The 17081-nt window shown below is 41.0% G+C and overlaps 1 protein-coding gene across 1 annotated transcript in view; it reads left to right on the top strand.

The window, feature by feature from the left end:
- Positions 1 to 17081, top strand: part of TMC3 (transmembrane channel like 3) — a 115415-nt gene that overhangs the window by 80543 nt on the left and 17791 nt on the right. The window contains exons 12-18 of the mRNA XM_077473268.1: positions 74 to 146; positions 2835 to 3062; positions 5619 to 5747; positions 8370 to 8437; positions 10176 to 10304; positions 14384 to 14494; positions 16809 to 16934. Coding sequence (XP_077329394.1) covers positions 74 to 146; positions 2835 to 3062; positions 5619 to 5747; positions 8370 to 8437; positions 10176 to 10304; positions 14384 to 14494; positions 16809 to 16934 — 864 coding nt within the window. The remainder of the gene's footprint in view (positions 1 to 73; positions 147 to 2834; positions 3063 to 5618; positions 5748 to 8369; positions 8438 to 10175; positions 10305 to 14383; positions 14495 to 16808; positions 16935 to 17081) is intronic.

Below are 17081 nucleotides of genomic sequence, written 5' to 3'. Positions count from 1 at the left end.
CAGCAACCACCAGTCTACATATCTGTGGAGGACTCTAACCTGTGTGCCCTGTGGGCTTTTTTTCTCTTTAAAGGGTCCTTGTATTGTACTTGGGGAACCTGTACAGTTTGATTATTGCACTGCTGGACAAAGTTAATATCATGAGTGTAAGTACACAGGTAAAATTAAATGTTGGGGCCATGTCCAAAGCCTTTGTTGACCTCAGTGTACAAACGTTTGTACATAAAGTTAAATGAACTTTGGTAGATTCATATGAACATTCTATTTTCTCCTTTTAATAATAATAAAAACTGTATGTCTGATCATGGAACAGGCTGAATATAGAAAAATTACCGCAATGGCAGGAAGCACAGGGATTTGCATTGGTACAGTGATGGTGTGAGGTGTGCATTGCTGCCATGGGAGCAAGTGTAGAGCTGAGTGTTGGTGCAGTGGTGAGTGAAGTGGGATCATATGGAAAGGGTGGTAAGAGGGAGAATGGGGGTCAGGCACTGTGGTGAAATGGGGGTTAGTGTGCAGGTGTAATGCAGGAAGAGGAGGTGGGGGTCAGATGTAGTAGTGAGAGGGCAGGGGGAGTAGTGAGAAGGTTTCAAGCAATGTGATGAGAATGAGAGTTTGCAGTGGTGTTGAACGGGGTGATGAAGGCATGGTGATGAGTGGTACCTATGCAAGGAAGTGCCAGCTTTAACTCCAGGTGCATTCCTCCTGGCCAGCAGCAGAGGTCAGAAAGGGAATGTTGGTGGTGAGAGCTGCCATGTCCAAGATAAGAGTGCCTGTGGAAGCCACAACAGAAGCCAGGCAGTAGGGAGGTGGTGACAATGTCAGAGATTAGACCATGTCCGATTACAACACAGACTCATCTGCTGTATGGACCACTCTGGATGTGCTTCCCACTGGGTATGGCTCTTGGAGAAGGTTCTGGTCTATAGTTAAACATCAGTGCTACCAGTCATGCATAGTAGTGACACAATGTTATTACCTTCCTGCTGCTACTGCATATGCACCAGCTATTAGTGCCATTTTGGGTTATCCTAAAGACTGTACACAACCTCCAGAGTGAACCTGGTATTAAAGTGGTTGTATACCCACTTTTTTAACTTTTACCTACAGGAAAGCCTATAATAAGGCTTACCTGTAGGTAAAAAAAATATCTCCTAAACCTGTACGGTTTAGCAGATATTCCCCTCGGTATGCGCCGCTGACTGCAGCGGCGCATGCGCACAAGGGGGTTCTCTCCGTGAAAATCCGGCAGCGCTCGCCCGGCCGGATTGAAATCTCCCGCGCGCATGCGCGGGAGTGACGATATCGCGGCTCCGGCCACTCACAGCGCCGGAGCCGCGATACCCGGAAGAGACGCCGAGGGAGCATGTCGGCTCCCTCGGCGTGGATCGGGCGAGATGTCGGGGCCTCGTTCTAAGGTAAGTATTTCATAATGAGCTAGTATGCGGTGCATACTAACTCATTATGCCTTTTGCTTTGCAGGTTTAAAAAAATAAAAAAATAAATTGCGGGTTTACTACCGCTTTAAGTGACAGTGCTTCTGATCTCCTCTGATCTACAGCTGTCCTTCCAAATACTAGCAAAGAGCTCCCAGCACAGGACGTCTATTGTCACTAAGAACTGATTTCTGGCTTCTATATGTCACATGATCTAATTAAGAGAGTTACAAATAAGTTACTAGGAAAATTCCTGTGTTGGGAGCTGGTATGTGGGGGGACCACCAAAGGTTAGAGGTGATCATCAGCACTGCCACTTAATGCTAGGTTCACATCCTGCGTGTGCACACTTACAGTATAGCCCAATAGACTTTTATGGAACAGATCAGTCTTGGCCTGAGCTGGGTTCTATTTCAGACATGTAGGCAGCAAGTATTAGAAGTGGCACTGGCCACTGGTAAACTGTTTGGGCTCCCTCTGAGTAGAAATCCAGGGGTCTCAGGTATTATTAAAAATGACGTTTGCAACACCAGTTTCTGATGTGGTATTGTACTGTTAAAAAATCACTGCTGAATCATAGTATTTTGCTCTCAGAGACTAACAGAAGGGCTAGTTATTACAAAATTGATTTGAGTGCAAGCCAGTCAAGTTCCTCCGCCCCAAACTCACTCATCCATGCCTTTATGGACCTTGCTTTGTGCAATGGTGCGCAGTTATGTTGGAACAGGAAGGGGCCATCCCCAAACTGTTCCCACAAAGTTGGGAGCATGAAATTGTCCAAAATATCTTGGTATGCTGACACCTTAAGAGTTCCCTTCACTGGAACTAAGGGGCCCAGCCCAACCTCTGAAAAACAACCCCTCACCATAATCCCTCCTTCTCCAAATGATTTGTATCAGTGTACAAAGCAAGGTCCATAAACACATGGATGTGCGAGTTTGGGATGGAGGAACTTGACTGGCCTGCACAGAGGCCTGACCTCAACCCGATAGATCACCTTTGGGATGAATTAGAGTGGAGACAACGAGCCAGGCCTTCTCAAGCAACATCAGTGCCTGACCTCACAAATGCTCTTCTGGAAGAATGGCCAAACATTCCCATAGACACAAACCTTGTGGGCAGCTTCCCAGAAGAGTTGAAGCTGTTATAGTTGCAAAGGGTGGGCCAACTCAATATGGAGCCCTACAGACTAAGACTGGGATGCCATTAAAGTCCACGTGTGTGTCAAAATACTTTTGACAATATAGTGTACTGTATATATATATATATATATATATATATACTTAATATATATACTTAATATATATATACATATAGTGCACTGTGTATAACTATGATAAACAAAGACATATACTGTTATATGAATATTCTTGAATAATATGTAACAATGTGTTTCAGAACAGTAGCAATGACACCTTCAGGGATGCAGCCCCACTTTATGCCACAACAGTCCCTGTATTAACCACAGTCAGTCCTAATTATGGAATGGATAGAAATTCCACTTTTGCAATAGAGATGGATCAGAACATTACAAAAGTCATGGTTGCCATCAACCAGACATCATCCCCGGTTATGTCTGAGGTTCCAATGAATAAAAATGAGTGCTGGGAAACCTATGTTGGACAGGTGAGATATCAGCACAATTATATAACATATTGTATGTTTTAAATGTTTGCCCAGCCAATTTTCTTTTTTTGGGGGGGTTTTTGATGGGGAATACATCAAATTGTCCTGTCCTGCTCTCCAGGGTTCTGTTAGAGAGATATCAGCTCACTTCCTGAAGCCCAATTGCTGAGATTACTATCAGGATTTTATGGATGGCTGGTGGGAGGGGAGAAGCACTATTACCTAAAACAGTGCTTTAGGAATTAAAAAGAAATCTCTCAAATAGGGACACAAACAGAAATAAAAAACCTACAGAGACACTTTCAGACCATTCCCCGCTCTATACAGAACAAATGGTTTTTGAAGTTAGACTATACATGATAGTATACAACAGGAGTCCCCAACCCAAGATGCCTGCACCCTCAGGAAGATGGATTTTCCAGGGTGCGACAAAGAGTGTCTTGTGTCCCTTAGACCCCTTTCACACTGAGGCATTTTTCAGGCGCTTTAGCGCTAAGGATAGCGCCTGTAAAGCGCCAGAAAAATGCCTCATCTGCAGTCCCAGTGTGAAAGCCCGAGTGCTGGAGCGGTGCGCTGGCAGGACGTTAAAAAAAATCTCCAGCAAGCAGCATCTTTGGGGTGGGGGAGGAGTGATGTATATACCGCTTCTTCACCGCTCCTGCCCATTAAAATGAATGGGCACCACTGCCAAAGCGCCTGCAAAGCGCTTCAGCAGCAGCTCTACGCGGGCACTATTAACCCTTTCCTCTGCCACTAGCAGGGGTTAAAAGTGCTCTGCTAGCGGCTGAAAAGCGCTGCTAAAACGACAGTAAAGCACACTAGCTAACCACTAACGTGGCCGCGGCTGCAATGTGAAAGGGCTCTTAGTGACGAGTCATGCCATTGTGCCTTAAGATGTGGTAGTAGGTGATAGTAGGTGGATGTGTTGCGTAGATAGTAGTCTCATTATTTATTTAATCAAAAGAATAAATTAATATAATTATCAAATAAGTAAAGTAAATAACTGACCAGAGCATTGCCTTTGAATTCATTATAATGCAACATCTGACATAATCATTCATTGTGTATTGTTTCACTCATAACATTTGATGGATATTTTGTTGCCGAAGACCTGAAGACTTCAGAAGAATGGATCATTCATGAATCCATTATTCAACAATTTGGAACTTTTTAAGTTGTGGTTCACAAATTAGATATGAGAGTACTGCGTGCTCAAATATGAAATTAGGGGATTCAAACATTAACCAGTAATTTCTTAGGTGTGTTGGGCATAGAAAAGTTTGGGAACCACTGGTATAGAGAAACAAACAGTATTTGTATACGGGACTTTATTGGTGCATATGAATGGTAAAGCAACAAAATTTCAAGTGTTTAATATAATGGCACTTTATTGTAAATATATATATATATATATATATATATATATATATATATATATATATATATATATATATATAAAGTACTGTGTGAAAGCCTAGGCAGGTGTGAAAAAATGCTGTAAATTAAGAATGTTTTCAGAAATAGAAGTGTTAATAGATTATTTTTATCAATTAACAAAATGGAAAGTGAATGAACAGAAGATAAATACAAATCAAATCATTATTTGGTGTGACCACCCTTTGCCTTCAAAACATTCTCAATTTTTCTAGGTACACTTGTACACAGGTTTTGAAGGAACTTGGCAGGTAGGTTGTCCAAATATCATGGAGAACTAACCAAAGATCTTCTGTGGATGTAGGCTGCAGCAAATCCTTCTGTCTCTTTATGTAATCCCAGACAGACTCCGTGATGTTGAGATCAGGGCTCTGTGGGGGTCCAACCATCACTTCCAGGACTCCTTGTTCTTCTTTGGCTGTACTTCTGTGGATCACAGGAGTGCAGTTCGTTCTGCACTTTTGTGACCCGTTTTCAGCAGACACAAATGCTGCATCCACCTATGTATGATTCTTAAAAAAAAAAAACTCCAGAACTTATCTTTTAATGACATTGGCTGTATGTTTGGGGTGGTTGTCCTGCTGCAGAATAAATTTGGGGCCAGTTACATGCCTCCTTGATGGCGTGGCATGATAAGTATTTGGCTGTATTTCTCAGCATTGAGGACACCATTGATCCATTCCTGACCAAATCTCCAAATCCATTTGCAGAAATGCAGCCCCAAACTTGCAAGGAACCTCCACCATGCATCACTGTTACCTGCAGACATTCATTATTGTACCGATCTCCAGTCCTTTGCGAACAAAATGTCTCCTGCTACAACAAAATATTTCACATTTTGACTCATTAGTCCAGAGCACCTGCTGACATTTTTTCTGCATCCCCAGTTCCTATGTTTTAATACATAGGACATGGAAACAAGGCTAAGTGACTCAACTATGCAAAGAAACATAGGAACTATTTCTGAAAGCATTTCTGATAGCATTCCTAATTTACGGCATTTTTTTCACACATGCTTAAAACTTTTGCAGCGTACTGTATATATAAAAAAGCAAAGATTCAAAAATAAGATGTCACAGTGTTGAAACTAGTAGGCTTTACCATTGCGAAATTCCTTTTCAGGAGATGCTGAAACTTTCCATAATTGATATGATTTTCACAGTGGCAAGTATCCTCCTTATAGACTTCTTTCGTGGCCTTATTGTCCGGTATATGAGTGATTGCTGCTGTTGGGATCTAGAAAGCAAATTTGTGAGTATATGGCAAAAATGTATATTTCAACACTTACTTAGTGCAGATTTAGTAAATAGCCTTCAGAAATATTCTCATGTTGCTTCAGCCAACGAGCCTTGCTGTAACCTCATCAGAGCAAGTACACTTCAGTTGATAATACATAGTACCTTCAATACTATTACATTCAAAGAGTAATCATGACCAAAATGGATGTCTGGTCTCAGCCAAAGATTGGTCATGTCTTGGCTTGAGCTGCAATGCATAATCTACTGTATAATGTGTCTATAGGTGGCTTTATCAACACGTCTAAAATGTTCTGTATTGCTCTTAGCAATCAATCAAACTCACCCTGGATAGTGAGTTTGGGAGTATGAGATTTTTTTGTATATGACAACATTTTCTTTTTTTAACATTTATAGTTTGTAGCAGATTTGATAACCTCCAGCAATTTTCTCAAGTTGCTTCTTGCCATAACCTCATCAGTGAAATTACACTTCAGTTGATAATACTTTGTGCCTTCAGTGTTACTACAGAACATATCATGGTGATTCAAAAAGTAGATATGACCACAATAGATATCAGGTCGAAGGACGGGCTTAGGTCATTGCTTGAGCTTCAATGTATTATCTATTGCAATGTGTCCGACCTTTTGAATTTCCTGGGCCACATTGGAAGAAGATTTTGCATTTGCTCAGGCAAGGAAATCCATTCATTTGAATGGGCAGCTGTGCCTCCATTTCATGCAGGAAAAAGTCTCCTGCACCACAGCGGCCGGCAAATCACATGATGCTTTTCCACCATGCAATTACCCTTCGGTTCCCGCACCGAAAAACTCACTGCATTTTTAGATGCATGGGGGTGCCATTAAGAATAACTGGCAGCCCCGCGCGTCTGTAAAGAGCAGCATGTTTTGCCTGCGGGTGGTTACGGGTGCAAGAACAGATGCAATTCCCACACCTGCAACCACCCGCAGTAGTGTGAACCTAGCCTAAATTCACAGACAGTTCGTAAAATCTGTGATTTTTACATCTGTCTGTAGATATATGTTATGGACATGCAGACTGCATGTCCGTAACAAACATTCATGGCCAGATGTAAAAATTACGGATCATTTTACAAACTGTCCTTGAATTTAATAGCAGTTGGCAACCCTGGTATTTGCTGTGTGGAGAGGTAGAGGGGATGTTGTGGGCAGGGGGCTTCAGAGGGAGCAACTGAGATCTGGGCAGTCCACCTCAACATCCCCTCCCCCAATACAGCCAACTGGCATTTACTTGCTTGGCTCTATGTAGAATCCCTGCTTTAGCTGTTGCTGGTGCTGTTACAAAAACAGCACCCCCGGCATCCCTTTAGTTGTGCTCATACCTGCATTCTCTGTGCTTATGTATACATGGCTTCCCTTGCATTACTCCATACATGCTTGCTATCATGGTTTCTTTTCTGTATGGGGTTCTTCCAGACATGTTCCGCGCTGCATGCTGAACTGTCCCAGACTACATGCAGGTTGGACACCCCTGATCCATTGTATTACTTGGTCATACGTGACTTTATCAGCATGTCTCAGATTCTCTGTATTGCTCTTAGAAATCAATCAAACTCACCCTGGATAGGGAGAATGGGATTTCTTTTAAAAATGACAAAAATTATTTTAAAAATTTCATTGTGGCAGATTTTTTAACTAGTCTCCATGGATATCCTCAAGTTGCTTTACTAGGGTTGCCACCTCACCCCTTTAAACCCGAAACAGATAATAATTACACAGGTTCTGTGGTCAATGAAGGTGGTAATTAAACTCACTTGGTGCTTTATCTGCATTAGATTAGCCTCAGAACCTGTGTAATTCATGTGTGTTCCGGTTTAAAGGGATGAGGTGGCAACCCTACTCTTTACCCAACAAGTCTTGCCATAACTCTATGAGTGAAATTACATTTCATTTGATAATATCTAGTGCTTTCGGTGCTGCTACAGAACATATCATCGTGATTCAAAGAATAGACATGGCCACAATAGATGTCAGGTCTCAGCCAAGGACAGACCAGGTCATGGCTTGAGCTGCAATGCATCATCTATTGTATAATATGGCCATAGATGGCCTTATCAGCCTGTCTTAGATTCTCTGTATTTCTCTTAGCAATCAATCAAACCCACCACCATGGATGGTGGCAGTGGGGGAAATAATTTCTGACTCCATAAGCTGCAGTTAAATGATGTCCTTGGATGAAAACATTCCCATAAATCCATTGCTATTTGAGTTTTAGAACTCTGCACTAGTTCCATCTCCCAGACAAATAGTATCCTGAACATATATTATGCTGCTGCTAGAATGGCAGAATCTTTTGTAAGATTTCATTGAGACTGCCTTGTCTCTCCATAATTGTTTAATATGCGTGAATGTGATGTTGTGTATAGAGATCATTTCTTCGTCTCTGTCATCACCGCTCAGCATGGAAGACTATTACATTAGATTATATTTGGTTGTTTAACAAGACAATGAGATATAATTTAATTTGCCTGTTTGATGACTGTGGTTTAACCCCAGCCGCACGATGATGATTTCCAATGTTAGGACAAACCAAACAAAACTCTACATTTTCACATTAGCATTTATATTTATACTTTTCATTGTTTAAATATCTTCAGCCAGAATACGGGGAATTCAAAATTGCTGAGAATGTTCTTCATCTGGTCTACAATCAAGGAATGATTTGGTGAGTACCATTAGTGTGCGCAGCCTATTACATTAGGGTATGCATGCCAGTGCACAAACACACATGGGTGTATATATCAGCAGAGCAGTGGACGGTGCCAGTATAGCAAAGATTGGTGTCAGTAGGGCAGTGGACAGTGTCAGTAGTATTTTATTTTTATTATTTTTTATTATTTTTTTAAATCATTTTCTACAATTTTTTTTATTCTTTTTCTTACTATTTTTTTAAAAGACCGTTATGGGGCTTTTATGAAATATCAGGGGTCTAAACAGACCCCTGATGTCTCACTTTTGAGACAGAGAAAGAAACTGAGGACAGAGATTCCCCAGTCCCTTTTCCTGTAGCCTGCAGTAAACTTAGTTTACTTTGCTTTAGTTAAGAATGAAGACAGGAGCGATTGATACAGATCACTCACTGTGTTCATTGAGAAAAAGGAAGGGGCCAGTCAATTAAATATTTACCAGCCTCTTCCCTGCTCCTGAGAGGAGGGAGGCTGGCAGCACTGCAGGGGGAGAAAGGAAGCAGGGGGAATCGGTACCACACAGGCACACCCAGCACACCCTGTGCTCACGCCTATTGTGAGTACATTTATACAGGACCTGAACCTAAGACTTGGAAATGTATTTTAAAGTGTGCTTGTTATCCAAGTGAAAGTTCAACTTAAAATTGCTCTATGAACATCAATATAACACATGTGCTTAGATAAATGCATAGCACTATGCTTGACAATTGTCCACACTTGTTTCCACACGTCAGTCCAGCAATCAGCACTGGAAAGTGCCAGTCATTTACCACTCTCACTCCTTTATTAACAATTTTGCACCTGTTTCAACTCTCACTGGTGATGTGGGCTCTTCAGCTTCCACTTCTTCCCAAACACCTAGCTTATCTATATCCAATAAGGTAAGTCCAGCTATTTCAGGCACTGGAGGACCTTTGCACCCATTTTTTTTTACCACCAGCCACACTAAATCCCAAAAAATCTGCAATGTGGACATGTGAATCCCAAAAATCTGAACAAAACAAATTCAGATGAATCAATCTATCATCCTATCCACTCACAGATGACCAGGTTCACGTATTGAGTTTAGGTTTAACCTTGTGTCCTACCAAAAAACAAAGATAGTTTTGAATTGGTTAAAGATGTTCATTTATTTGCCAGAAATGTAATGTATATAGTCATATTTGAAAAAAAAAATCAGCCCTCCAGATCTCGATTTTTGGATAATGAAATATGGAAAGACCTCACTCTAAATGATATTAAATCTCTTAATGAACTCATGGAGTTGTGGGAGGAGAGTAATTCCATGGAGGATTCGGATTCCGGCCCACCTGGTGAAGATGGTTTAATCTCTTTCCTTCCAACAACAACTCTGCAGTGAGATGCATCTTCATTGTAAAAGCAGTATGGATATTCCTTGATGGTTTCATATGAAATTCTTACTATTATTTTAATGTTTATAATAACATTTTTATTTTATATATTTACTTGTGTTGGCACCTTTAAAATTCCATCTGTGTAAATTTTGAATAGTCCTAGTAAAGGTGTGTGTTTCTAAAATATTGGCCTTGTCCACAAAATAGTCATGGTACATTCACATTCAAGGCCCAACCAATACAAATATTGTCACCAATGACTATGTATTCTGTAATTGGGCACTAGAGCACTTTACGTGACATATTTATACTAACTGTTGGGATATCCGTCTGAGACTAATTCTTCTAACTCTCTTTTCAGGATGGGGGCATTTTTCTCTCCGTGTCTTCCAGCATTTAATGTGTTTAAACTGATAGGCTTGATGTATTTAAGAAGCTGGGCAGTGCTGACCTGCAATGTTCCACATCAGCAGGTTTTTAGAGCTTCAAGGTCAGTAGCTAAGAGCTTGACTGAACAATTGCTTTACACCTCTGGCTATTCACGATGATAATTATCTGACAGAAACCCATAAGTCCAAGTTTTGGGAAGGGCATACTGAACTTGAACATTCTCAAAAATGTTCTTTAGGTAATTTTTTCTTTAGCGATTTTTGACAAATTACAGTTATATTTAAACATGCTTTTGGGATTTAAAAAAGCAGACTTTACACCAAGATTTTTTTTTTTAAGTGGAAGAAAAACCCTAACTATAATTATTCATAACATTTTTCCCTCCCCCTTCCTCTTACCTGTCTAACCTGTAGTAAAAAAAAGATGTGTGTACATACCTATTTTCAATTCACTCCGGTTTGGTTGTGTGATACTGCAGCTCTCTATAAGGGAGTGCTCAACAACAGCTGTAAATTCTGAGGCTGTGACATCACCCATAGGCTCTCATGGCTCAGCCGTTGTTGGTGCTTCCTAACTTTTCCCTGCAGCAGCCTCTCACTGACACAGGGGAGGTGGAGTTGCTGGATCAGGTGACCGCACCAGAGAGAATTGAAAAATGTTTTAGTATCAGGGGCGTGCAGTCAGGGGAGGCAGTAGGTAGCTGGTCAAAATTTGGGACTCCTATGACCTATGCTTCTGGAGATACGGGGCTCCTTGCATAATCTGTTAGAAGCTACATACAGAGAGGCCAGTATAAATACAAGCTGGCACACTCTGTTTGCAGCAGACTGAGAGGATGAGTTCACAGTGCCTCTCCTCACTTTTTGGTAGAGGCACTGAGCACAATGGACAGCTTGGAGTCTTGGACCAATGGTAAAGTACCATTGGCCCAAGCTGTCCAATAAAAATGCTGCAGTTGAGTCACGCCTCTCGCTGCAGGGTCATAGAAAGGGGGAATGTGTCTAAAAGACAAATGCTCCCTTCCAGCTCAGCCCTCTTAACTAGAAGGAAAAAACATGGGTTTATGAGTATAAGATTTACCCACAATCCCATGTTTTTCACACACAGTTTAGAGGGAGAATGAGAATCTGTTGCTGTTGAAAAGGTACTGTTTTAAATCATAAATCATAAATTATTATGCTATATATTTTAACATAATAATTTATTGTTTATCTATTTACTGTGAAATTACTGGTTGGAAGTTATAAACTTCAGTAATTTGTCTGTTAAGCCACCTGCTTGAGTACAGATTTTGAAAATATAGTAAATTACCTTAAAAACAATATATAATAATTATTTGTATATTACTTACGGCAATTAACCCCTTGCCACCCAGGCCAATTCTGACACTTCTCTCCTACATGTAAAAATATTTTTTTTGCTAGAAAATTACTCAGAACCCCCAAACATTTTATATATATATATATATATATATTTATCTATCTATCTATCTATCTATCTATCTATCTATCTATCTATCTATCTATCTATCTATCTATATCTATCTATCTATCTATCTATCTATCTATCTATATATATATATATATATATATATATATATATATATATCACATGGTATAGAGTTTAGTTTAGCGTTTGGTTTACAGTTACAGAGGAGGTCTAGTGCTGGAAATATTGCTCTCGTCTAACATTTGTGGCGTATGTAACCTGTGTGTATTTGGCTATGATACTAGCCAGTGCCTCACCAGCCACTGACCTCACACGTCCCTGGTTAATATACAGATCTTATTTATACATGTATGACAGGGTAGGGGAAGGAGAGAGAGGGCAGTGCTGAGACAAGGTCATCTAGAGCCCTGGTCATATGAGCATTATGAGTCAAAAGAACCTCTCCCCCCCAAAAAAAATTGAGCACTAATTTGCATTCTTATACCCTAAGCACACATTCTCCTTCCCCCCAATACAAATCCACCTCCTGCTGAAATCCCCTTCCTAGCACAAATCTTACCCGCCCCCAGCTCAAATCCTCTCATTCCCCATATGCCCCCAGCACAAATCCACCCCCCACCCAAAAAAAATTCCCCCTCCTAGTACAAACCTATACTCCTCAAGTTTCCCCTGTAAGTATATATCCTCTCCCCCTACTCCAAATCCCCCCTGTCAGCACAAATTCTCCCCAATCCCCCATCCTAGCAAATTGTCCCTCCTAGCACAAATACCCTCAATTATTCCTGCTAGCAAGGTCACGTGACCATTGCCTTGTATTTGTATGTATATATAGGGATGGAGGTGGGTCACGTGGTATGCTTCAGATCATTAATTTATGTTCCTGAAATGACACGAGAGACTTTGCTGGCTGTCTGCCACAAAAATGGAACAATTCCACCCCATCAACGCATAAAAAACAATCAAAGTCAGTCTACTGAAGACATACTGGTTCAATATGTATTCTGATTGGTTGCTCTTGGCACCTGCACTAAATTATTTGTACTTAAAATAACTACTTAGTGTGATGATGGGTGTGATGATGGGTGACTACTCACCTAACCCCCATCTGTAATTCTATCCAGCCACAGTCTGAGTAAAATAGCCTGTTCCCTGCCAGCATGCTGGAGAGAAGAATCCTTGTTATCTTTTTTTTTTTTTTTAAGGTTACAACCACTTTAAATTAATTTTAAGTTCAGGATGCAAGACTAGATAGAACATGTGGAAACATCCAAGCAGGATGAATACATATGCAAAGCACGGTATCTGAAGAAATAAAAAAATAAAAACATCCCAGCTGCTTTCAGTTTATTTTCAGCTAATTATAACAGCATTTAAAAATGACAGTCACATGTTTAAAAATAACGATCCCTATCCTCATGTAAACCTTTGTGAATGAAGCCCAATGTCTTTTACTCATTCCCAAGTTTTAGAATAGCAGCGAATTTGCAAATTGGCAGAAACTGTGACTAGTTGCTAAAAGGTTATATTTAGAGATCCAAACCACAGCCATTTAAAACGTAACTAACATTTATGCATATACTGGAGTGCTTGTCTTGATGAGTATGTGCATGACTTTCTAAATATGGGCACCCTCCATAATGCCACTACTATGTGTTCACCTATGGACAAAGGGAATCTCCACTTGATCTTCCTGTCCCTAGCAAGGTTCTGGATAATGAAGTATGTAAATATGTGGACATACCCCCTTGGGACTCACCCAGGGTCTCACAAAGGAGGGGATCCTTATTCCCACTATTCACGCCAGTTGACCATGATGTCCCAACAACAATATGAGCACATTTCACAGACATGATTCTTCCTACTAACTCTTACTGACACATAGAGGTCCTAATATACTTCACCCTAAAGTTAGGCTAGAAGCTGACACAACTGTACTTGCAAGGCCTTTCTACTCGGTGTTTACAGGCCGGGCTATTGGGAGTAGCCCTGTGCCACAGCTGAGGACTGTATTGGGTAGCCCAGTGGCTTAAGTGGTGCTTCTCAGACCCTCTGGACCACCCCACCATCAGGACCTTCCGTCACCACCAGGCAACAACTCCTCCCATCCCGACTTGGCTGCTCCTCCTCCTTTTTCCCATTAATTCCTCATTGACTGTGCCAGCCCAACAGGCAAAATTGAATGAAACTAACTGTACTTTCCAAATAATGGCATGCATTATTATACAGTTCAAAACATTAGTACCCAAGATGGGGGCGGCTGTGATAAAGTGTTTTTCTTCACTCACTTAGAGGGTCCATGAAGGGAAACACATGTACAGAATACAGCTACATAATGTTTCTCCTGTGGTCATTCTAGCCCATCTGGCCACCCACCTCCAACTCTACCTACCATACTGTACATCACAGTAGCATGGAGCATGGAGAGGGCTGAACCACTAAGGTAGGAGGGACTCAAGGCATACCAATAATACACAAAGCAATTTAACTCCTTCTACTCATGCCTATACGTATCATTCTTAAATGACGCGTTCATGGTAGTTGTTTACTCTTGGGAACCATCATGAACCTGCACACTAAGCCACTATTGTAGTTTCTACGCTGCCCATGACAGTTCAGCCTTTTAAAAGCTCATTTAGTTAAATGAGTGTAAAGTGACCTACCTTGCATTATGTTGGACGCTGACATGCTATCCACATGACTTTCACCTTTGTCTGTTTTTTTTTGTTGCAGGTCTAACAACTTCTACTTGGCTATGCTGCTTTTCATGCTTTTCCTGTGCATGCTTCCAACAGTTTTTGCTATAGTAAGATATAAGCCATCCAAAAACTGTGGACCATTTAGGTGAGATATGTTGAGATGGAACACATCATCTCAGCATTCTATGAAACTGTATTCAAAATGTTAACTTTTTTTCTTCAAAATGTTTTACATTTTTTGGGCTGCATTAAGGAAGGAATAAATCTCCTGTCAAGTTATATTTTTGCTTTCTGCATCTTGTTAGTTAAATTTCTCTTAATTTCCTGTCTCGGGAGACAACAGGAAATAAGAGGAAACTTCTTCAAAGTAAGGAAAATCAACGACAATTGTAACTGGAACAAGTGTGCCCATTGGAAGATTTCCCTTCTATGTTTCCCTGCAATGCAAAGGTTTAGATTTTCCCTTACTTTAACATTCAGTGGTCACCAGGAAGGAAACAGGGGAGCTAACTCTCCCTCGCTATCCAAAATAAATAAAACAGTTGGTATGTGCAATCTTGAGGCACCCCAGTCTAAAATGTAAAACAAATGTCAGTTTTGCTTAGCCAGGTGAAACCTGAACCTGGGATAAAGCATTAAACTTCCTTAATGAATTTAACTTCACATCAGAAGCCACTCTTCACATAAGAGTCTCCTCTATACATAGGTGCCCTCATCACATCAGAGCACCCCCATTACAGAGCCCCCCATCATAACAATGCCCCCCCATCACCACTGAATCCGCCACCACAAAGTACTCTCATCACATCAGAGCCCCCTCATCACACTGCTCCCCCATCTCAAAGCCCCCAAATCACCCAGCCCCCTAGCACAGAGTCCTCTAGCACAGAGTACTCTCATCACATCAAAGCCTCCTCATTGCAGTGCCCTCCTATCACAGAGCCCCCAAATTACACTGTCCCCACATCACAGGGCCCCCTAATCTCACAGTCCCTGCATCTCAGGCCCTCCATTCACATCCACAGCATCCATTCATCACCCTACCTTTTGGTTCATGCAGTGCAGTAGAGGAACAAAAGAAAATAAAACCGTGCTGAAACCTTCAAAAAAAGGAAACAATTCCTCTTTCTTACTTTAACATACAAGAGGAAAAAATATCAAACAAGAAAAAATAAGTATTTTTCTCAAATGAATATCCCAAAAAAATTTATCTTAGAAATAAAAATAGTCCAAAAATTACAAATGAATGTTTCACAGAATATAAGGCTGCTGCTCCACAGTGGGATACACACACATAAACATAGATAGAAAGTGAACAAAAGAGCTGCGCCAAATAAAATAAATAAAAAAGACAGTTTATAAAGAAAAGTCCATGAAAACTTTATGTTATCCAAAAAAGGAAGACGATCACACCACAGTGATTCCACACTTCCTTATCGCTATAGTGTCCCACCACCGACAAAACAGTGCGCTTACCAGATGGTAAAAGCACAAAGGAGCGTTTAAAGTACCAAGCCACCGGCAGCTCCTCGCTTCCACCGAACACTTTATCCTTAAACCCTCAGGAACGAACGATCCATGCACTGTAGCCGCTCCACATTCTCATAAATAACGCAGTTTCACATTCGTAATATAAAAAGAAAAGAAGCCTCCCATAGTGTAAAAACCTTCAATGCTTTTTTAATTAGTAGAAATACACTTACATAAAAACGAACATTTTCCGCATATAAAATCAAGCCGGCCGGAAAAAACGAGAGCCCGTCCTCCTCTCGTAACACGTGGTGACGTCACACAGTGCAGTAGAGGCCTGGCTGTGCAGCAAGTCTGCCGGAGGTGAACTTCCATCCTCTCCAGAATGTGTGGCCCTGCATGATGCCTGCCCTGGATCAGTGGCATAGTTACATAGTAGGTGAGGTCAAAAAAGACACAAGTCCATCAAGTCCATCCTATGTGTGTGATTATATGTCAGTATTATATGTGTTGCCATGGTGCAGATGGGCTAGCCACCAACACCATAGCAATGAATTACATTATGCTTCCTGTGTGGCGCATCATTGGTTGTTATATTGTTGGCAGCCGGCCCACTCATACCATGTCAAGTCATGACGCTGATCCAGAGCAAACTATGTTCGATGCGCTGCGTGCCACAAATGGCACCCGAGTTGAGAAACAATGTTCTAGGGAGTCATAGAAAGTAGTAATGTGTTCAATTCAACCAATATCTAAACAAACAGATTTCACAAAAGATTGGGTTCCTTGCAGAAACATTCTGCACCATCAAAAAAATTAAGGGACAAGGTGGGAAGATTGCGGAAGGGGGGCAGGAAAAGTAAGGAAGTTGGAAATAGGAGACAGGACACTAAAGAACCTATACTCCCTGGTAAGGGAAACTGCGTAGTCCAGTGGTAACAAAGACTTGTTATTGGTTTAATATAATTAAATGCCAATTTTCTCAACAGTGGACAAGAGAAAATTTATGACATCATCGCTGAGACCATTGAAACTGACTTTCCTGCTTGGTTCAACAAGGTGATGAGCTATGTCAGCAGTCCAGTGGTGGTTGTCCCAGCCTTACTTCTTCTCTTGTAAGTGATTCTCACTCCTTGGGTGTACCTATAAAGAAATGCATATTTTATTAAATTTAAGGGCAGGCACGGACATAGAAAAGGGGAGACGCTTCATACACGGTCACTATACTTACAGGATATATGCAGTCAGGGACTATTAGGTAT

This window comes from Lithobates pipiens, unplaced genomic scaffold, assembly GCF_037356315.1.
Source record: "Lithobates pipiens isolate NorthernLeopardFrog02 unplaced genomic scaffold, aLitPip1_a1.2 Scaffold_8, whole genome shotgun sequence".
NCBI lineage: Eukaryota > Metazoa > Chordata > Amphibia > Anura > Ranidae > Lithobates > Lithobates pipiens.
This window is presented reverse-complemented; position numbering and strand designations above follow the sequence as displayed.